The following is a 23,924-nucleotide window of genomic DNA, read 5'->3' as shown; positions in this document are numbered from 1 at the left end:
AAATTTCATGTCTTTCCTTGACTGGTCTGCATATTTCCTTTGATGATCTTGTGCGGCTATTAATCTCTTCCGGATAATTTCAACAACTTCCTTTGTCTGCTGCACCAATTCAGGTCCAAGTATCTTGCGTTCTCCTATTTCATCCCAATATACTGGAGATCTACATTTGCATCCATAAAGGGCTTCATAGGGTGGCATTCCAATACTAGCATGATAACTGTTGTTATAAGCAAATTCTACTAGAGGTAAATGCTCGTCCCAACTTCCTTTGAAATCAATAGCACAAACATGCAACATGTCCTCGATTGTCTGGATCGTTCTTTCACTTTGGCCGTCTGTCTGGGGGTGATAAGCCGTACTCATATTTAATCTCGTTCCCAAACATTCTTGAAAACTTTTCCGAAATCTTTAATTAAACCTTGGGTCTCGATCAGATACGATAGACACAGGAACTCCATGACGAACTACAATTTCCTTCAGGTACATATGGACCAACTTGTCGAGTGAAAATCTTTCATTTATAGGCAGAAAATGAGCTGACTTGGTAAGTTTATCCACTATAACCCAAATGGCATCATGATTAGCCCTTGTCCTTGGTAATCTAACTATGAAATCCATGGCAATATGTTCCCACTTCCACTCTGGAATCTTCAATGGTTGTAGCAATCTACCTGGTCTTTGATGTTCGGCTTTAACTCTTTGACATGTATAACATCTGCTAACCCATTCTATAATTTCCCTCTTCATATCTGGCCACCAACAATTCTCTTTTAAATCTCTGTACATCTTGGTACTTCCTGGATGGATTGAATACCTTGAATTATGAGCTTTCTGTAAAATTTCATTCTTCAGCTCCGTCACCGGTGGAATCCAAATTCTTGAAGAAAACCTAAGAATACCTTGATTATCCTTCTGCGTGCACAATTCCTCACCTACCAAATGATTTATATCTTGATCCATTACATCTTCCTGACACCTCTTTATTTTCTCCAGCAACTCCGGCTGAAAAGTCATATTGTACACTTTTGCTTCATTAGGCCTGCAAACTTTAATCTCCAATTCCAGTTTCTGAAATTCCTTATATATCTCTTCAGGTACTGATAACACATTTAACTTTTCTTTCCGACTTAACGCGTCTGCTACAATGTTTGCTTTACTGGGATGATAATTAATCGAGCAATCATAATCTTTGATCAATTCTAACCATCTCCTTTGCCTCATATTAAGTTCCTTCTGGGTGAATATATACTTCAAACTTTTGTGATCCGTGTAAATTTCACACTTCTCTCCATAAAGGTAATGTCTCCAAATCTTCAAAGCAAAAACTATAGCTGTTAAATCCAATCACGAGTAGGATACTTCTGTTCGTGTGGTTTCAATTGCCTTGACGCATACACAATCACCTTATCGTGCTGCATTAGAACACATCCTAATCCTTTGTGAGAAGCATCGCTATAAATTATGAAATTCCCTTGATCGTCTGGAAGTGACAAAACAGGTGCCGTGATTAATCTTCGCTTCAACTCCTGAAAACTTCTCTCACACTTGTCGTTCCATATAAACTTTTCATTCTTTCGTGTAAGCTTTGTCAGTGGTGTTGCAATCTTTGAGAAATTCTGGACGAATCGACGATAATATCCCGCCAATCCCAAGAAACTTCTTACCTCGGTGGGTGTTCTCGGTCTCTCCCAATTCGTAATTGCTTCGATCTTTGCCGGGTCCACTTTGATCCCTTCGTTACTGACTATGTGTCCTGAGAAATGAACCTCCTGTAACCAAAACTCACACTTCGAGAATTTAGCATATAACTTCTTTTTCCTTAAAATCTCCAAAACTGTTCTCAAATGTTCCTCATGATCCTCTTCCGTCTTTGAATAAATTAAAATATCGTCTATAAACACAATAACGAACTTGTCCAAATACTCCTTGAAAATTCTGTTCATTAAATCCATAAACTCTGCCGGGGCATTAGTCAATCCAAAAGACATTACTAGGAATTCATAATGTCCATACCTCGTTCGGAAAGCTGTCTTTGATATATCTTCTGGCTTGATCTTCAGTTGATGATATCCGGATCTTAAATCAATTTTGGAGAAGTACTTGGCTCCCTTCAATTGGTCAAACAAATCGTCAATTCTAGGTAACAAATACTTGTTCTTGATTGTAAGCTTATTGAGCTCCCTGTAGTCGATGCACAGTCTCATGCTTCCATCTTTCTTCTTGATAAATAATATCGGGGCTCCCAATGTGAATACACTTGGTCTGATTACTCATTTCTCTAACAACTCCTGCAATTGCTTTGCTAGCTCTTTCATCTCAACAGGCGCCATTCTGTACGGGGCCTTGGATACTGGTTCTGTTCCTGGTGCTAAGTCGATCGCAAATTCAATTTCTCTATCTGGAGAAAGTCTTGGTAACACATCGGGAAACACATCTGGAAATTCATTCACTACTGGAATATCTTCAAGTTTTGCTGGCTCCTGACTTCTATCAATCACATATGCTACGAAATGCTCGCATCCTTGTCGTAATAACTTCTTGGCTTGAATCATCGTTAAGAACTTCTTTACTTGTTTCTGACCCTTGAACGTGATTATTCTTTCGTCTGGCGTCTTCACCATTACCTTCTTATTTCGACAATCTATCTGAGCATCGTGCTTAGATAACCAATCCATCCCTAATATAACGTCAAATTCCCCTAACTTAAATGGTATCAAATCTACACAAAACTTACTACTTGAAATCTCAATCTCACAATTCCCACAAACTTGATTAACAGATATTCGTTCTTGATTTGCCAATTCCACAGTCATTATTTCATTTAAATACTCAACTGGACAATTTAACTTACTAACAAAATCTTGTGAAACAAATGATCGAGTTGCTCCCAAATCTATTAACACTTTGGCACATAAAGAATTCACATTAAGCGTACCTGCCACGACATCCGTATCCTGGATAGCATCCTTCACAGACATGTCAAAAACTCTAGCCCTTGAAGTCTCATTCACTGCTGGGGTAGATCCCATAATCCTCAATGCATTACTGACTGGGGCTGGTGTCTTGCAATCCCTGGCTATATGTCCTGGTTTCCCACATTTAAAGCACGTAAATCCAATGGCTGGAACCTTCACTGCTGGATTCCGCATAGGCTGATCCTTATTTGCTGACTCTCTTGCTGGCTGATTTCGGCACTCCCTTGAATAGTGCCCTTTCTGATTGCACTTAAACAAACTACATTCAACTTATTACAAACTCCCCCATGCTTCTTCCCACATACTTGACAATCTGGAAAAGTTAATCTCAACTGATTTGGCTGATTCGCATTAACTGGACGGTTGCCCTGGCTTCCGTCGCCTGCATTTTATCTCTTGAAATTAAAATTTCTCCCTGGCTGAAACTTGCCCTTAAAATTTGGAAACTTCCCTGGTTGTGACTGACCTTCATTCCCTTCAAATTTCCTTTTCTTGCTTTCCTTTTTCCTTCTGGAACATCTCACTCTCTGTCTCTGCGATCATAGCCTTCTGTATCACTCCTGCATAGGTATCCAATTCAAAAATGGCTACCTTCCCTCTGATCCATGGTTTCAAACCTTGCTGGAATCTTTTAGCCTTCTTCCTGTCAATATCCACATACGACGGCACATACCTTGACAATTCTTCAAACTTACTCTCATAATCTGCCACCGACATATTCCCCTGCTATAATTCTAAAAACTTCAGCTCCATCTGATCTTGAATAAACTGAGGAAAATACTTTTCTAAAAACAATTCCTTAAATCGCTCCCAAGTAATAACATATGTACCTTCTAATGTCTTCACCATCTCCCACCAATAGGTGGCCTCATTCTTCAGATAGTAACTTGCAAACTCAACCTTCTGTTCTTCCTTTACTTTCACTAAGGCAAATGCCTTCTCTATTTCCTTTAACCAAACATTTGCTTCAATCGGCTCTAAAGAACCCTTGAATTCTGGTGGGTTTATTGCCTGAAAAATTTTGAAAGTTACCTGGGGATTGGTCTGTCTTTATTGTTGTTGTGCCAGGTGAACTGTTTGTTTGGCCAAAATTTGGAGAATCTGGGCTATTGTCCATGGGTCCTGGGTTCACATTTGAATTTGTATCATCTTGGTTGTTATTGTTGTTGGTTTCTTCATTCTGGGTGTTGGTGCGGGTATTTCTTCTAGAATCAAACAACTTATTTAGCTTTTAAACCAAATTCTTTGTAGAAAAGAAAAGTTTTGTAAAACAGAAATATCTCTTTTTTTTAAAACAGTTATAACTAAGTAAATTGCATGCTCCTTTACAGGATATAAACAGTTATGAAAACAGGGTACATGGTATCACAGGGGTATAACTGGTGCAATAAATAAGGTAAAGTAAAACAGGTGCAATAAAGTAAATGACAGTGCTGGAAAGGAAAAAGGTACTGATATATATAGATCAAAAGTTTTAGGTAGTACAAGCGTAAAGACGCTTCGGAAGTAAAAGCAAAAGGGTACAACAACCTACTCACTAGTCAGCATAGCTAGTCTATAAATACACCTCAAAAGTCTACTGATACACACTACACAATACTGTACATACTATATAATCATCACGATACTGCTCAGCATCTCTGAATCTCTAACTCATGGCAAGTCTGGACCTCCAATCTCCTCAAGCTCCTCTAGAACCCACTTAGCCCACTCCACTAGGAAATCAAGAGTGATGTCCTCATAAGTAGCCTCAGCAATCCTCACTGCAGCTGCTCTACGAAATGCCTAGAGCCTCTCTCTAAGTCGCCTCTCACCACTCCCAACCTCTCTGGTACGCATAATATGTAGTAACTCCTAAATCTGACCCTGTAGGAATCGCTGCTCCATAAGGCAAGCCTCAAACTGATGATATGGGACATGATAGGAAGAGAACTGGAAAGGTACACCTGTAACTGAGTGACTAGTAAAGCCTGAATCAGCAGGTGGGGGTCCTCTGACAGGTGGCCTCATGCCTGGAGGTGGAATAGCCTGCAGTGGTACGGGCTGCAACACAGGTGAAGGTAGTATAGCCAACACTGGTGGAACAACAGGACGTGGATCCGAAGATGGTCCTCCAACTGAAGGCTCTGAGTGATCAGCTGATACGGGGATAAAAAAAGTCGACCATCGCTGCTATCTGAAAGCATATCGCAATATGAGAATCTCGAACCACGACACGAATTATACTAATACCTGTTATACCGTAACACTCACCCTCTCAACATTCTATCTTTCTATTCCTTACTTCTAATCCTAACCCTCTACCCATTCCCGTCATCCTAGGCTTGTGTTAGTGACTTATAACCTGTAGCTCTAATACCAAACTTGTGGCGCCCTCCAAACCCGGGTCAGAAGTTTGGGGTCCACACGCACACCTTATTTATAACCTGCTTATAACAATAATAAAGATAGTAATAATATTCAGTGACCCTACTTACCAACTACCATGGATCGCAACAGGTTAAAGTATGCACACAAGCCAAACACATCTACTTATATTACAAATGTTCAAATCCCAACTATTCCAAACTCATAACTGAGTGTTAAACATTATTACAACTTTTACAAACTCAAATTATCCCAAAAGAAGCCTACTAGCTTAGCTCGATCAACCTGAAACCCTAGCTCTCGCGCTGGACTGGGGATTCTCGGTACCAACCGGTTCCTTTTTAACTGGAAAAAAAACATAAACAATATCGCACAAATGAGCTAACTAGCTCAGCAAGTCACAATGACAAAACTGAGAATAATGATCATCAGGTGAACATGGTTATGACTTCAAATGAACAATGGATTATGATTTAGAATTGGATATTATACTTTTATTTTAAAAACCAAGGTTAGGCTGCTCATCAGTTACGCACTAACCCCGAGCAAAGCACACAACACTGCTCTAACTACTGGATCCAAGGCACACATTGGCCTAACTTGACCATTATATGGTCTGACCACGAATCTGGTCCACAATTTTATAAAAACAATCCAATTCTAACATAATAACAGAATAAACAATAATAAACGATAAACAGAATCATTAACAACATTGAGTGTTCAATAATGAAAGGGTTTCAATCTTCGTAAGGATCAATAAGGTAATTTAAAAGCTTGGATGCTGGGTAAGGAAAGAATTGGATAACAAAGGAAATGACATTTCAGAGTTTCAAGGATTTGGTCTTTCAAAGCATAAGGTACAATGGTTTGAGTATGTAGGTAATTCGATTCAGTGTTTGGTATTTAGTTTGTATGTATTTGTAGAGTAGTATCGTATATTTGTGGTTCATAATTGGGTATACAACAATCAACGGTCTAGAAAGAATCAGGTTTACGGCTCAAGATCAATAACTGAATTCATGGTTAGGTTTCAGTGCTTCAAAGCACTTGCAATATAAAACAGGACTATCAATCACTATAATATCTCGAGAAAGTTCAGAACACTTGCTTGGTATTAGCTTACTACACTGCACTCGCTTCCAATCTAAACCGTCTTACTCCTCAACTACCTATTTTCCTTTCCTACGTCTTGCCTCTTCTGCTCACATATCATAAGTATCTATCAATATTCAACTCATACGATTCTATTCAACACATACTTCTATCTACCCTTCGTTTCACCCAAATCCGATTAACGGATTGAAAGTTACGTAATAAATAAGTAAACATCGAATATACAGACCGACGGTCAACCAACAAGTCACATATAACACATAACACGTCACATAATCAATGATATATCATTTATAAAGAAGTCTCGGGTCATAAATAGGTTCTCGGGTATTTAAAATGATTTTTAAAACATTTTTCGGAATTAAAACGGGTCATTGGATCAGTTTCGGGGCATTAAACAGGGTTCGGTTGGCCAATTCTGGCTTCAAAACATTTTTATAATAATTATCGAGCCTTGAAACTAATTTAGAATAATATTTTAAAACTCGAAACTATTTTTCGGAATTTTTAAATCATTTTTAAATAATTAAATCTAATTAAAATCAATTAATAATTAATTAAATCAATTAATCAATTAATTGTCGAATTAATTGACCAATTAATCAATTAAAAATTAACTGAAATTAATTAACTAATTAATTCAGATTTATTTTTTGAATTAAAAATAATTTTTGGAATTAAAATAATAATTTTTAGAATTTTCAGAAATTAAAAATGAATTTTTAATAATAAAAATAAATAGGAAATATGGTTTTTGAACATTTTTAAAACAAGAATCCAATTTTTGCAAATTCTGGAAACCTCAAGGACCTAACTGTTTCGTTTTCAAAACTTCAGGGACTGAAATGCAATTTGGCAAAGTTCACCGTCGAACTTCGCCGGAAAATTCCTGTCTCGCCGGAGAAGGCGTTCCAGGTACAGTCACACCACCACAAGCTCCAGAATTAAACTACATATCACCATGAATCTATATCTGCAATCAAAATACATCAATAACCCCAGACTTGGCTGGAAATTGGCCAAGAACATCGCCGGTTTCCGGCGAACATCGGAAATTTTAAAAACACAACTCCCTTCGATTCAGACATCCTCTTTTAACGAGCTATATACCAATCGATTGCAAATTTCATAAGGAACACAACCCACTATATATCAACAACTAATAACCCCTAGATCAAAAACCCCAAAATTTCAATTGAAAACATTCATACGGGTTATAAACCCTAATTTTAAAATTCGAGAATTAAACCCACTTTTGAGCATGTTATTGAACTCCAAATCAGACGTATGACATATGAAAATCATCAGGAAAACAAGCTCTACAATATGCATTCATCAAATCATACAAACAATCATCTGAACAAAAATTTCATATTTTTAATAAAAATAATTCGAAATTAAATAAAAATATAAAAAAATAACCTTGATTTCTGCAGTAAAACGAAGCTCAGAATTTGATAGTACTACTCAAATCCTTCATTTTGGTTACTCAAGTTTTGAAAACAGAGATCGGTAACGCCTTCGTTTTGCTGTTTGATTCTTAGAACAGTTTATGAAATTAGGGTTTTTCTCTGGAAAATTATATAATTACTATCTGCAAATGATTTTGATACGAAATAAAATATGGGAAAAGGCTATTTATAATTACGGAAAATTAGTATCCCGTTGGATCATTCCGGATATAAAACGGTACGTTTATTTATAAAAACTGATCCAAACGGTATCGGTTTTCGGGATAATTATCCAAATCAGTACAATTTGTATTGCGGTCTTGGTCTCAACGTCTGGTTACACGTATTACGAGGTGATAATTGTGATAATTTAATAAAAAGCTCCCGTTTATCAAAAATACGAGTTTTCTTGATTTACCGAAACGAATATTGTATCAAAAATGTTGCGCCGGGACCCGCGCAGGACAACCCGTACGCCGGATCGAAAAAGTCGAAACATGGAATATGCTCGGAATATTACAATTCGGTTAGGAAGGAGTTCTCGGAAGAGTTTCGGGTTCCAAAAACGTAACAACGGGTGACGTCGGTTGGTTCCCGTTTTTATAAAATAGATTTTGAATACCCGGAAAAAGATTTTATAAATTTCATATGATTCTTATATATTCATAAATCAACATAAAAATAATTAGGAAGATATGACAATTATCTATATTTTATTTTAGACATATAAAAATTAAAATACTCAATTAATATTATTTTTGAATATCCACACACAGATAACACTTAATAATTAATTCACAGAATAAATACTGAACACACATATAATAATTATTTAATAGCAAAAATAATTACACGATATATCCCGAATATTACAGTTTGGGTTTTGTGGGCTGTTCATGTTCTGTTGGGTTGGATTATTTCAAATTTTAATTTTTAAATTCCTTTTATTGCAGGGAATTATTGATTAATATTCGTGATATTAATTATTCGTGTTGGAAATGGTTTTTAAAATAATTGGTAGAATTTGCGATGAAAACCCGAAATTAATCAGGTACCCGTAAAATTTTACCGCCGTTGATGATGAACTTCGGTGAGTCAACGATGGACCGTGATGATCATATAAAAATAAATCGTATATTGGAATGGTATATAATAATCGCGTGATTGTGAAATTGGTGGTATATCGAGACTTGTGATTTGTTGGTTGTTGACGTCGATTGCAATCGACGGGTAGTCCTCTAAACAAATAAGATGCTGCCAAAATTTTCTAAAAATATATTGTAAATATACATAATTATGTTCTACGCGTTACCCCTATTTATGTTCGGGATACGTGATTATGGGTATAATAATAATAAGAGTCGGATTATCGGATTGGGTTGTTAGAATCTGAGGATATCAAGCATGTTGGTATAACTAATTAGGGTATTCTGTAATTGTAGATCCCAATCGAGTTGTCCCAGGATCAAAGTCAACGTGAAAGCTACTTAGGGTTTTGTAAAGTGTTGCAAGACAAGTACCCCTGACCATTCTTTTATGGTTCAGTGCATATGAATAGCTAAATGTTTTATTCTCGTAATGGAACAGAAACGTTTTAAGTTACGTATCCCCTGTAGTTATAAATCACTGTTTTTAAATTGTTTTGGGGAAAAGTAACTTCGAAAGGTACCTATCTCGAATGAAATGAATTGCGAACTGGATTTTATATGTGTGCTGGTTAAATAATTGATTTTGAAAATGAGATAGATACAAGTGTTTTGAAAACTGGATAAAACGGTCAGATATGGGATACATTGGGGCCAGAGTAGGCCTATTGAGGTGGCGTCAGAGGCTAATTCGGTTGCGCGCACTATAAAACCGATTAGTCCAGCAGGTCAGAGATCTAGCTAGTCTCTGAGTTCCGGAACAGGTAAATGGGATGGCAGTCAGAGTCGTCTGGTGTTGATAGCCTGATCAGCTGTCTTCACATATCCGCTATGTATCTGATTGGGATTTGTGATTTACATAAGAGCATAAGTAGTTGATACAGCGGTTTTATAAAATGATTAGCATGCTAAAATTGGACTCTGGTATTACACAGCACACTACTATGTTGTTTTAACAAAGCATGCTAGTTAGTGATATCCAGTTATCTCTGATTTTCATTATGAAATGTTGATATCATGATTACAGCTCTGTCCCTATTATTGTTACATTACTGTTTTATTCTGTTATTCATATTTTGGTACTGCTGAGCGATTATGCTCACCCTTGTAAACTGTTATGTATATCTCGCAGATGCCTAGAAGACCAGTCAGACTGACCCATGTTCCCGCCCCTACTGGACCCGGCTCCTCTGAGGTAGTTTGTATCAGGCCATGAGGTCAGAGGAGTTGCTGAATAAAGTTAGTGTGTGTTAGATGTTGAATAAAGAGTTTGTATTAGTGAGAACCTGAATTATACTTGAACCCGAATTAGATCTTGGTTTGGGGTCAAGTTAGTATATTTTAATAATAATTATGTTGTTTATATTTTTGGTAATTGTGTATAGTGACGTCAACTCCTGACCCCGGGGTTGAGGCCGTCACATCCTGAACAACTTTCTCGGCTTTCTCCACCACTTTATTCCCCTGCTCATCCAAAAGTTCGATTGAGACAGAGTGACTAGCTCCAGATGGTGCACCTCTCGAGGAACCGGCCTGCGACCCTTCAGTTCCCTTCCTCGAGGCACGTTGAACAAGCAACATCATCGCCTTATCCATTTAACAAGAGGAAAAAATGAGATAATTGACAAACAGCAAAAGCCACACAAAAAAGGGGAGAAGAAAGGGGAAAAAAGAGAGGGCAAACCCCTTACAATCATGCATTTCCAAAAAACTTAATTCCTTTAGTTGCAAATGGCTATACACTGATGCCAACCCCTGAAATTCATTCAACTTACTATCGTCACACTTTTCCAAATTATTCAGATAATCGACTGTCAACTGACTTACCTTCCCACAAGGTTTCACAAATTCTAAATCAGGCCCCCCAATATACATCCACCTCGAGTGGTATCCGGAGTTCGAGGATCGAACACTAACAATCTTAACCCTCTTGTAAGGACAGTCGAAGTAAACTTGACCATCATGATACCGAACCGCATATATTGAGAAGAAGAGTTTAAAAGACGGTACCCGACCCTTATCACGACACAGAGCTACGAACCCACTAAGATGCGCTATGGAATTCGGTGTTAGTTGACTCACCCCGCAACCAATCGCCTCGAACATTGCTAAAAAAAAGGGATGCATAGGCAGCCGAAGGCCGAAGTGAAACATAATCATCGGTATTCCGTGCATCCCATATTCTGGCATCATCCAAACTCTCTCATCAGCTGTCGGCACCCGATACCGATACCCATTCGACAGATCCACATACTTCTTCAACTTATCTAACGGTGGGTCCTTGGTAATATAGTAACCTAAATAATTCAAACTAGACTTCCCTCTAAACTCACTCATACCCAACCGAAGACTTTCCTCAACAATTCGATTCTTATTCTCTATTGTTCGCGGACTCAAAGGGGGGGAGGGCAACGACCCTACAGGTATACCTCCCAAAAAGTCGTCGTGATCAAGAAAATCGAAAGAACCACGTTGTTCTAAATCTGGAATATCTAAATGGTTAAGGTTAAGGGAAGATTCTTGATCCCCTTCATCTAAAGGTCTCTTACCAGGATCACGGGTAGACTCAGCGGGCAATGATGAAGAGCTTGATTGATCCATAGGTTCAAGAACAGTACAAAGACAATATACTAGTATAAGACAATACAACGACACGAGGAATAATAGCAAATAAGAAAGAGTGAGGAAAGAAAACTTCCAGGAGGGAGAAACTCAATTTGCACATAGTGAAATTCCGGGGAACCGCTGCTGCTTTTGTTAAGAGAAACGGGAAGCCGAAGAGCCACCCTTAATCGATGTCGCCAAAAATAAAACAAAAAAAGAGACAGTTAGACACAAATATAATTATATATACTTTGGGGAATGGTAAAATGTACATGTAATAAAGATAAAAGTTTATTTTCAAAGTCAACTTGTCATTACACCCTATCACACTCTTACCTCCTTCATTATTATTTATTTATTTATCCATTTATTTTCACCCTCATTACCCATTTATTTTTTCATCAATTATCACCTACTAATTAATCTTGCAGGAATCCAAAAGACTATTAGGTACAAATCTAAAGATATTGCTCAAAAACTGGGAGGGGGACAAATGTTGGACCTTGGACTAGAAAGAAGAAGCCCAAGAAGAAATTAGATCATAATAACTTGTATTTGGCCCAAGAAGCCCACTTTGTAATAAATAGCCCATTTTGGGCCCCTATAAATAGAAAAGCATAACCTCACTGAAAGGGGTTGGCAAATTAAAGTAAAGAAATTACCTCCAAAATTATAGTCTTAATAATTTAATAATATTGTAGACTTATCAGTTTGCAGAAGTACAAAACTAATAATCTGAAATAGCACAATACATACACGGAGTAGAGACGAACTTGAGAGAGCACAAAAAGTGTAGCCAGTCAAAGGGGAGTTGCTTTGCTTGATTTGAGTTCAAGCCTAAAGTTTGAACTTCAGACTCGCGTCTTATGGTTTTGAGCTATTTATTTATTATTTTTGTCACCTTATTATCATAGTCTATCATAATAATTCTTGTCCATTCCTCGAATGAATTGAAGAGAAGACTTCATCATTTCTAATAAAACAATCAACATGTGATAACCCCAATCCACAGTTAGTTACTCTGACGACGCGCATGAACCTTTCTTGCGGTGTAACTGTTGTTCAATGTTTGTAAAATAACACCGGAGGGGAATCTGAGCTTCGTGACATCATCGGTGTGAGAGTAAACATTCGCTTTTAAATAAAGTAGACAAAATATAAAATGGTTGTGGATGTACGTGTTTAAGTGTGTACGGAAAAAGTGAGTAACCCCAAAACCCTTTCTTCCTAAATAGTTCAATGTTCCTAAATAGTTCAAGAGTAGACTCCAGGGCTCCTACCTTTCAATCAGGGCCGGAACGGTCCGGGGAGCGGAGGAGGCACCCGAAATGTGTTACATGTATCCAAGTTTAAGATAGTTGAAGAGCGTGCTCCTCCCCATCCATTTACACATGTTATTTGTCAAGTGAGATCTTTAATTGTGACTTGCGCTTCACGTAATGTGTACTTAGTGGGCCTACTGGAACATGACCACAAGATTATTTTGGTCCTGAGTTAAGCTGGACTTGGACCGGATCAGAACTGAGTTAGGTGACCCGGGTCCAAATCCAGGTAAGGATTTATATTTTATTATTTTGGTCTCGAGTTAAGCTGGATCCGGACTAGTCCGAGGGGACCCGGGTCCGAGCCCAAATGAGAATTTATATTCTATTATTATGCACAATATTTTTCTTTGTAAGCAAACAAACATGTAAAAATTATTAAAAAATATTTTACTTATAAATTAACCGAGAGCACGAACAAACAGAATTCAATACTAAGGCCAGTAGGTTGTTTCTGTAACATGCAAGGAAAAATTAGTTTATATTTGAACAGCTTGTATATACATATTGATTCTGCATGAATTCAATTTGGAATAACTGAACGAATGTGATAAGAATACATAAGAAATTTCGATAATCTGTTCCTAAACAATATTATTTTGGATTTATAAAAAAATTCTTATCATTTAAAAGTATTCCAAAATATTACTTTTGAGTTCAGGGGCACTACTTAATCACACAATATATTTTTTTTGTTGAGTTTGATGCATTGGGATTTGAGAACAATATTTTGATCGATATTTAGATAAATTTAGTGAGAAGACTTAAAAAATAACTTGTAATAATTTGTAACGAAAAAAAGGTAAGTATGGTTGGGAAGATTTTGCGAGAATGCAAGAGTTCACAATTTAATTAGGGAAGAAAACAGAAAAAAAAATAAAAATAATCACGTTTGAGCAAAGGATTAGGCTTAGCATACCACTTGTCTCCAACTCCTATGGCCAGTATCTCTAATCCAAAGGATAGTACCGTTAAATGTTGACGTAAAACCCTAAGAAATTCCCGCCAAAAGCACACCGACTGTTAGCATTCCCGCTCTAACCTCCCTTCCTAAACCCCCCAAATCACTCCCTCGCACTCTCTCTCTCTCTCTCATTTCCCGATGTCTAATTCACGGCGGTCGAGCAACGGCCGATCACCATTAGTCGATCAACAACGCCAAATCACTTCTTTTTTCACCAAATCATCTTCCTCACCTTCTCCAACACCATCCCCCTCATCCATTCTCCCCAAATCACATTCCAAATTAAGCACTAGCCCTAGCCCTAGCCCTAACCCCAACCCTAAAATTACCCCCAATTTGACCCCCACCTCTACTACTACTCCATCAACTAATCAAACTAAAAGGAGCAAGCCGCTTCTAGTGATTGGTCCCACTCAATTTTCTCCCATTACGCCGAGGAGATTGTTGGATGGGGATGCGGTTGGGAAGAGAGTCAAGGTTTATTGGCCGTTGGATAAGTCGTGGTACGAAGGATACGTCAAGAGTTTCGATAGAGTTAGTGGTAAGCATTTGGTGCAGTATGATGATTCGGAAGAGGAGCTTTTGGATTTATCGAAAGAGAAGGTTGAGTGGATTGAGGGGAGTGTTAACAAGTTTCGGAGGTTAAGGAAAGTGTCGGTGGTTGAGGATGACGATGAGGATGATAAGGAAAAGGATAAGGGGGGTTTGGAGAGCGGTGGAGATGGAGATGATTCGACTGATGAGGATTGGGGGAAGAATGTGGAAAAGGAGGTGATGGAGGACGAGGATGAGAGTATGGATTTGGATGATGGGGAGGAGGATGAAAGACCGAGTAGTGTGAAGAAGCCAGCTAAGATTTTTGATTTTAAGAAACGGAAAAGTGCGGGAGAAGATGAACCTAGTTCGAGTAAAAAAAGCAAAAATGGTGCAGATGTTGGGAGAAATAAACTCATTGATCAGATTAATAATGATAGTGAGTGACAATTATTATATCCCTAGGCCTCCTTTTAAAATAAAATTTAATTTTGCGTGGTTGAGTTTTAAAAGTGATGTTAATTTTGAACTTGCATTTTGCAATAGGGTATAATGAATTCTTTGTAAATATTGATTCGTCTAAATTCTAACCCCTTATAGACTTATTGCATATGGTTAGGCCGTTAGGGGCAGCTAACCCCCGGCAAACATATTAACAGTATCTCAAGTATTTCCTCTATAATCCTAGTACTCACTACATGTTGTGATAGTTTATGCTCATGGCTAATATTGCTACAGGAATAATTTTTTGAAATAATAGTTTAATTAAATGAAAAGATTTACTACCTTTTTCTTTCTTTGTGCATAATTAATCTACTTTACTTTTTATACTTGCCAGCTTATTCATGCTCTGTAATCTTCTTTAGATGCATCCTGCTAATGCACCATAAACTAACATGAATCCTAGCAAATCGCTTTCAATTGCATGGGCCATGTGATTGACTGAGGTATTTGCAGGTGGAAACAAGTTTATGCTTTCTGATAAGTTTCCAACGGGTGATGCTGCGGAGAGGTTTGGTATGCGAGAGAAGGATAAGTTCAAGTTCCTTTCAGAGTAAGTCCTTATTGCATAATTTAATTTGACTTTTAGAGTTAACTCCATTTAATATTCATAGAATGTATCTGCAATCAAATTAGTTTCGGGAGAATTTACTTGTCCTTTATCGAGGTACTTTAATGTCCACAGTATAATTACATTATGGATGCATCCTCATTTTACCTCCACTTCTGGTTTCTAAGCAAATAAAAGACAGCTAGTTGTATGCCATTATTATTTTGATGAATCAATTTTTGTCCTTGAATTCTGAACAGGAACCGCAGGGATGCCAATAAACGACGTCCTGGAGATGAAAATTATGATCCAAAAACTTTATACTTGCCGCCTCAGTTCTTGAATAGTTTAACGGGTGGTCAGGTAAAACTTGTATATGTATATATATGTATTTATTTTTATAGTTTAGTTGTACGTGTGTAAGTTTTTCCTGTACATCAACAGAGACAGTGGTGGGAGTTTAAGTCAATGAATATGGACAAGGTTCTATTTTTCAAGGTAATTTGAGTTTGCAGATATAATTATTGCTGTTGTCCCTAAAAGCTGCTCACATTTTATTGATGAACATTGTGTTTTTCTGAATTAGATGGGCAAGTTTTATGAGCTGTTTGAGATGGACGCACATGTCGGTGCGAAAGAACTCGACTTACAATATATGAAGGTATTATTAAATATTGGGTTTTATTTATGATGAATATGAATAAAAGTAAGCTGATTGTACTCTCTGAACTAGCTTCCTTTAAAGGAGAAAAGTTTGAAAACAAAATTTATTTTCTGAAAACATTCTGCTTACTTTTATACATCATATATCTTGTTACAACTTACAAGTACTTAACTATAATTTAAATTTTTAGGGAACTCAACCTCATTGTGGATTTCCAGAGAAGAATTTCTCGATGTATATTGAAAAACTGGCTCAAAAGGTTGTAAAAATTAATATACACCTTTCTTGCAATCCTTTTAGTTAACTTTGCAGCATACTTCTGCAAGAAACATATATGTCTGAGTTTCCAAATATTTGCAGGGCTACCGGGTTCTTGTTGTAGAGCAGACAGAAACACCTGCACAACTTGACCTTCGACGCAAAGAGCAAGGTTCCAAAGATAAGGTACAATGAAATAAATGGTCCATTGACAAAGCTATCAAATCTTTTTTCTTTGTCTCTAGTATATGCTTTTTACATTTAACTACAAAACATATACATTGGGCTTGTAGGTTGTTAAAAGAGAGATATGTGCAGTAGTCACTAAAGGAACATTAACTGAGGGTGAGTTGCAGTCAGCAAATCCTGATGCTTCTTACCTAATGGCAGTCGCTGAATGCTGCCAATCTCTCTCAGACCAAGAGCGTCGAATATTTGGTGTTTGTGTCGTCGATGTTGCTACAAGCAAAATTCTACTTGGACAGGTTTGTATGATAAATGTGAAGTAGTAGCTACCATCAGAAAGTGTTAAATTTAAATTGTGAATGTAGATGTGAAGTTGCTACACTTGTACTTGCCCAAAAGTTTTATATGCTCAGTAGATTAGAAGTCAGTAGAACAATGAATTGCCACATTATACAGGTAAAAACAAGATGGTACTTATTACTGAAAAATAATTCTTATGGTTGTAAATGTTTCTGAATGGATACAGTTAATAACATTATGACAGCATGTCTGTAGTGTAGAGGTACAGTGATATGCTAAGTATGTCCGATGAATCTGCCCATGAACAGCACACGTCGATTATTAGTTTAGCCTTTAAGCTCCACCCCTTCTCTCCTTTTCTCATAATTGTTCTTTAGGTTTGAAAAAAGTCCCTTATACTGGTCGTGTTTGTGTACAGATCTTGCATTATATATTTGCAGAGTTCTGGCATACTGACACTTCAGCATTGTAATTTCTAATTTGTTAATTTTAGTGTATGTTTACTTTTATTGAACAATTATATTTTATTTGTAATCTCTTTTGGATTCTCATTTACGTGCTGATCAATAATGTGGCTAAGTTAGCTTCTGTTTGGCAGTTCGAGGATGACACAGAGTGCAGTGTTCTGAGCTGTTTACTGACTGAACTCAGACCAGTTGAAATAATAAAACCTGCTAAGTTGCTTAGCCCAGAAACTGAGAAAGTACTGCAGAGGCATACAAGAAATCCTTTAGTAAATGATTTGGTCCCTCTCACACAGTTCTGGGATGCTGAAAGAACTGTCTGTGAAGTCAAGGGTATCTACAAGCATATTGACGGATCAGTTTCACATGCTACTGATCCCTCTGGAAAGGACAGGGACATGAACTACCTGCCGGAGGTTCTATTTGAGCTTGTGACTGCAGGTGATAAGGGCATACATGCACTCTCTGCTCTTGGAGGCGCTATTTTCTACCTGAGGCAGGCCTTTCTTGACGAGACTTTTCTTAGGTATGCAACATATGAGGTACTTCCATGCTCAGGTGGGAGTGTTATATCGCGAAAACCATATATGGTTCTTGATGCTTCCGCATTGGAGAACTTAGAGATATTTGAAAACAGTAAAAACGGAGGTTCTTCAGGGTATGTATAGAAATTTTTACCATAACTATCACTTTCGTTAATCTTATCTTAAGGAGCCCTGTTTTGTGTATGAAGGACATTGTATGCTCAATTGAACCACTGTATAACAGCATTTGGAAAGAGGTTGCTAAAAACATGGCTGGCGCGGCCTTTGTACCAAATAGATCTGATCAAGGAACGCCAGGATGCAGTTGCGGCACTGAAGGTAAGCCTGTTCTATTTCCCTGAACTTCTGGTAAATATACCCGGTTACTGGATTATGGGACGGCGATGTTCGTTTAGCAGTGAGGTAACTTAACTAGAACATCAAAAAGTAATTGTCAATTAGGTTGGTCAATATGGTTTTACTATATAAAGTTGGACATTTCTAAAGATGAGACTACAGGACTACAAAATGTTGTATCAGTATTGGTGGACACTGTGGCTTGACCATGCAGAATAGATATTTTTTTGTTCCTTGATGAAGTTCCAGGATCACTATAGAAGTGATCCTTTCCGACCAGATGTGGAAAAAATTATATATGTTTTTATGATTTGGCCAAAACGTTTCCCCTTTTAACTTATGTGATAGGTAGTTGCTTGGATAAAATTAATATTGTTGGATTCTTTCCCGCTTCTTTGCCTTTTTGAAACTTCAGCTTTAGTTAGTATTACGAATTTGCATCTTGCGTCAGAACTTGCAGCAATATAGTTATCCCAACACGTGACTGTTCTGGATATCGAATTTTGCTCTCTGCTAGAGCTAGACATAGAATACTTTAGGCTTGTCTTTGCCACATTCCTTTAATGGTTTCCATAATTGATAGGCTAGTCTACCTTCTGCACTTGATTTCCGCAAAGAATTGTCAAGATTACCGGATATGGAACGGTTGCTATCACGCGTCTTTGCTGGCAGGTAAACTAAAAGTCACTATCATATTTTTTTGCTTTAGTAAGCTGTTGAGTGTATTTCAGAAGCTTGTCCTTATCCTTTGATTGCAATGAGCAGTGAAGCAAGTGGTAGGAACGCAAATAAAGTGGTCCTGTATGAGGATGCTTCAAAAAAACAACTTCAGGAGTTCATATCAGCTCTTCGTGGTTGTGAATTAATGAACCATGCCTGCTTTCTACTTGGTGGCACTCTGGAAAATATTAATTTTGGGCCATTACATCACTTATTAACACCTGGTAAACTTGCAAGACTTTCTTTGTTGATAAGAATGCTAAACAAAGTAAAGTAACTTCCTTTTAATACCGAGTTTTTTCTTTGGAGCTTATAAATCGGTTAACTGTGTAGGTAAAGGGCTTCCTAACGTTCAATCCATCCTGAAGCATTTCAAGAATGCATTTGACTGGGTGGATGCAAATAATTCAGGCCGTATAATACCTCGGGAGGGAGCTGATGAAGAGTATGATTCTGCCTGCCAAGCAGTTCAAGGGATTGAATCCAATTTGAAAGAACACTTGAAGGAACAGAGAAAAGTTCTTGGAGATACATCAGTAAGACTATAAATAACAAATGATATAAATATATAGAAGTGTACTCCCGTATCTATTGAGCTAAAATTAACCATCTTCTTCTTTTACAGATAAATTATGTAACCATAGGAAAAGATGCTTACCTTTTAGAAGTACCTGAAAGTTTGTCTAGTAGTGTTCCCCGAGATTATGAGTTACAATCTTCCAAAAAGGTAATCTAAATAGTGTTTGAACCCCAGCAGAATTTTAATTTGGCCGTCTCCTTAAAATTACTATTATGTGATATGACTTTTGTGATTGTGATAATGGATTATCTACATCAACTTATACAGATGTTGTAGCTATGTAGTTGTTTTTAATTTTTCACAGAAAGCTGTTTTTGTTGTATTTTGACATGCAGGGGGTTTCTCGGTACTGGACCCCGTCTATTAAAAATTTCATAAAAGAGCTCTCGCAGGCTGAATCTGAGAAAGACGCTAAGCTTAAAAGCATTTTACAAAGGTTGATAATACGATTTTGTGAGCATCATGATAAATGGAGGCAATTGGTATCTACTACTGCAGGTATCTGTGCCTTTTAACCTGAGTATGGAGTTAGGGTAATCTTATGTGTTGCTAATAATGCAAATACTTAATTTTTTTGTAACAAACTATTCTCTTTTGTGCAAGGAATGTCGGTCCTCTTCATGCTTTAGTTGAAAGGAAAATATCATCATATTACTTCTCCTTTGTCTTTGATCCAGTTCTTGGCATATTTCTCTGTAATGCTAATGCATAACTAGATTAGTTCCCGGGCCGATCCCGGTTAATAGTTAGTTTATCTGAAAGTAATAGTTGAGTTTAATAAAACATTATTTCAAATATGTATAATATAAATAATTTATTACATATGTTATTTAAATGTCTTCAATTTTAAAATTTTACTTCTAAATATTTCTGTAGCTAAATTAATCTCACACAAATATTTCAAAACTAATAACCAATTTTTATTAGTTTTAAAAATATAAAATTATTTGATGTATATTGTGTTGTAAACTATATTGACAGTAGGTATAAAAGAAAAAAGATAAGTAGAGAATTAATGGAGGAAGATATGAGAATTGAGAATGAGAGACTTTGTGATCAATTAATGAGTGATATATGGGGGGTGAGAGAGAATTGGTGAAGAGAGAGAAGTGCATAGAGAATATGAAAGAGGAGATTTCATGCATTTTAGAAAAAATGAGATTTAATGAAAAATTGGCACATAAGCAAGCATGACATCATCAATAAATAATAAAATGACACATTAGCAAGTATAACATCAGTTGTACTCTTATTTAGTATAGTGTAGATGTTTTATCCTGCTTTCTCTCTCCATTAAAGAAGGCAACCTGTCTAGTTGCAGTAAATTTAGATAATTGTATTCTAGTAGCTGACTAGGTGGAAGTTGGTTTTACATTTTTCAGAACTTGATGTGTTGATAAGTTTGGCAATTGCAAGTGATTACTATGAAGGACCGACGTGCCAGCCTACTATCTCTGGGTTATCTAATCTGGATGAAGTGCCACACCTTGCTGCTAGAAGTTTAGGGCATCCTGTTCTAAGGAGTGATTCTCTAGGCAAGGGTACCTTTGTCCCTAATGATGTAAATCTCGGAGGTCATGATTGTGCGAGCTTTATCCTGCTTACTGGTCCAAATATGGGCGGGAAATCAACTTTCTTACGTCAAGTCTGCCTGGCAGTAATATTAGCCCAGGTTAGTTCTTGGTCCAGTGGTTAAGCTTCATTTTAAGAGTTTATTTGTATATTCACTTTATTCATTTCCCAGGTTGGAGCATATGTCCCTGCAGAAAACTTTGAAATGTCTCCTGTTGATTGCATTTTTGTTCGGATGGGTGCAAAAGATCACATAATGGCTGGCCAAAGTACATTTTTAACAGAGCTTGTAGAAACCTCATCAATGCTGGTGAGATTTGTTTTTGAGCTATGAATTTGACTGTAAATCTTCATTAAGTGCTCTCAGAAAGTAAAGAGATTAATTGGTCTGATAGTGAGAAGCAAGAACAAAAATATCAGTCTAATGCAAGCTTTGTGAAGATTATGTTATTTAAGTACTTGGTCGTCTTCATATCTTATAATGTTCTATATTAGTAAAAAGTAAAATAATTTTCACTTACAAAAATAAAAAAATAGCCGAGTTCATACCAATACTATACATACTCTTAACCAACACCTGAATTTACTCGTCAAACTATCACTGACATATTTGATGTATTGAATTGACTTGGTATCTGGACACTTTTCATTTCTCAATTTAGTTGTCTGCAACCCGCAATTCACTTGTGGCATTGGATGAGCTTGGAAGAGGGACTTCAACTTCAGATGGACAAGCCATAGCGTATGTGCAAAAATAAGATGCTAAACATGATCTGCTTGTAAATAGTACAACATTATTGTTTCTTGCAGTACTTGGTTCTTACTATTAATAGTTTTTGCCATTTTGAACTTTTGCTTTCTTTTCAGCGAATCAGTTCTTCAACATTTTGTCAATAACGTACACTGTCGAGGAATGTTTTCTACTCACTATCATCGGTTGGCTCTATCCTACCACAATGATCCAAAGGTAAAAATTCTACTCTTTTTTACCCATCAAACATTGTTTTATTTTATCTTATGATCTCACCTGGATGTATAAATTCTCTAATCTTTAACTACTGTTATGTCATCCAATGGCATCCAAAGAGTTTATTCTAACGAGGCCTGGAGGCATGGTTATCAATCTGATCCTGTAAACGAACTGAAGTGGTGGATAGGTTTTTGTTTGATAGACTTGATATATATGTTATAAGGTGTCAAATTTGTAAGAACTAATATAATACTTGCCTTGCTCCTTTTGGGTGACAGGTCTCCCTTTGTCACATGGCATGCCAAGTGGGAGAAGTCCAAGGCCTGGAAGAGGTGACCTTTCTGTACAAGTTGACTCTTGGTGCATGCCCTAAAAGTTATGGCGTCAATGTTGCAAGGCTAGCTGGTAAGCTTGCTTAACAATTTGAAAATTACAGATTTCTTTTCCCCTCAACCTAATTGTTTGTCTGATAAAAGAAATAGTCATGCCTTGAGGCATGGGAGTTGGTTAATGACGGCCACCTAAAAGATTGTCACAGGCTTGGAATTCCACCAGGAGGGTTCAACTGGTGCTAATACACACACACACACCCCTAATTAGCAAGGCCATAGTTGAGTTCACATTAAAATTTTATTAGTTCAAGATTAGATTTCCATGGTAATGGCCTTTTAAACGCTTAAAAATTTAAGGCGGTGTCTTGATATTTCAACCAGACTTGTCAAAAGTAAGAGAAACTGGAAACCTGAAATACTTTATTCATATATGGTATTTAAGTTTTGACAGTATCTTTGCCATCTCTCTGAAATAACTAGCATAATTAATTGCAGGACTACCGTTCGCTGTGCTAAAAAGAGCAGTGACCAAGTCACAAGATTTTGAAGGAATGTATGGTAAACAAGGAAAGCAGTTTGATACTTCCGGTGGAAGTTGGGAAGAGAAATTATTAATCATCATTCGAAACCTCATTAATTTATCAGATAGTGATGAGGATATAGTTGTTAACACGTTAGGTGAACTGCAGCATAGAGCAAGGATACTTCTGGAGCAAATTTAAAGAATCCAACATCTGCTTCAGCATCAATTTTGACAACTGCAATGTTTACCATGGTTGCTTATGCATGTAATTTGATACAAATAAAAACATGTGTATCAGTGGTAAAGGCGGAAATTTGACAGTGTATATTATGTTAAACTTGCATCATCTAGTAATTGGATAATGTATACTTGCCATTGGAAACAATAGCATCTGAACTACCTTATCATTCCTCGTTTTAAAAAAAATACATGTCCGAAATGAAGATGGCTGGGGTCCTTTGCAGCCAAAATTGGAGGTGATGGCGTGTTAAGAGAACTGGACCATTCATTGTGCACAAATCATCTGTACTATACTATTATATTATTAGGGAAACATGGTTTACTTTGATAATTCAAAATATATTAACATCTTCCAAAATAAAATTTAAGCAAATTAAATTTTATTAAAAAAATTAAATCATGTATTCAGTATAACTATAAAATCTATGAATTATTATCCAACTTAATTTTTAATTACATTCAACTTCTTTATTAATTTTTTGTAGGAAATCAAATACTTTCAAAATTAGTTTTGATAAGTCAAATTATAATATAACAAAAGAATTGATAAATCAAGAAAAAATTAACAGAAAATTAAAAAAATACAAGTCATCCACATGTACCACTCCTATCCAATACACCAACTTTTATAGGCTCTTACCAAGCGACCTATAGACGATATTTTAATATTTTAATTATCTAAATTTTAAATCCTTCAATAATATG

At 36.7% G+C, this 23,924-nt stretch overlaps 1 protein-coding gene across 1 annotated transcript; it reads left to right on the top strand.

Annotated features, from left to right (window-relative positions):
* The first annotated feature begins 13,893 nt into the window (after nt 1-13,893).
* On the top strand, nt 13,894-23,381 carry LOC141708602 (DNA mismatch repair protein MSH6). The gene is made up of 21 exons (XM_074512310.1): nt 13,894-14,917; nt 15,436-15,532; nt 15,790-15,892; nt 15,974-16,027; nt 16,116-16,190; nt 16,384-16,452; nt 16,554-16,637; nt 16,745-16,936; nt 17,536-18,059; nt 18,135-18,264; nt 18,866-18,954; nt 19,048-19,226; nt 19,336-19,538; nt 19,628-19,729; nt 19,918-20,080; nt 20,965-21,254; nt 21,327-21,464; nt 21,817-21,896; nt 22,022-22,121; nt 22,403-22,529; nt 22,952-23,381. Exons 1-21 carry the CDS (start codon nt 14,083-14,085, stop codon nt 23,176-23,178), a joined length of 3,861 nt encoding a protein of 1,286 aa, XP_074368411.1. The 5' UTR covers nt 13,894-14,082; the 3' UTR covers nt 23,179-23,381.
* Nucleotides 23,382-23,924: the final 543 nt, after the last annotated feature.

The sequence above is a fragment of the Apium graveolens genome, chromosome 2 (assembly GCF_009905375.1).
Source record: "Apium graveolens cultivar Ventura chromosome 2, ASM990537v1, whole genome shotgun sequence".
In the NCBI taxonomy this organism is placed as follows: Eukaryota; Viridiplantae; Streptophyta; class Magnoliopsida; order Apiales; family Apiaceae; genus Apium; species Apium graveolens.
This window is presented reverse-complemented; position numbering and strand designations above follow the sequence as displayed.

Bases quoted from the DNA above. Each gene is read 5' to 3' on its own strand.
- LOC141708602 (XM_074512310.1), top strand. From the start codon at position 14,083: ATGTCTAATTCACGGCGGTCGAGCAACGGCCGATCACCATTAGTCGAT. The intron at 15,893-15,973 runs GTAAAACTTGTA...GTACATCAACAG, and splicing joins ATAGTTTAACGGGTGGTCAG to AGACAGTGGTGGGAGTTTAA. The intron at 16,453-16,553 runs GTTGTAAAAATT...AAATATTTGCAG, and splicing joins TTGAAAAACTGGCTCAAAAG to GGCTACCGGGTTCTTGTTGT.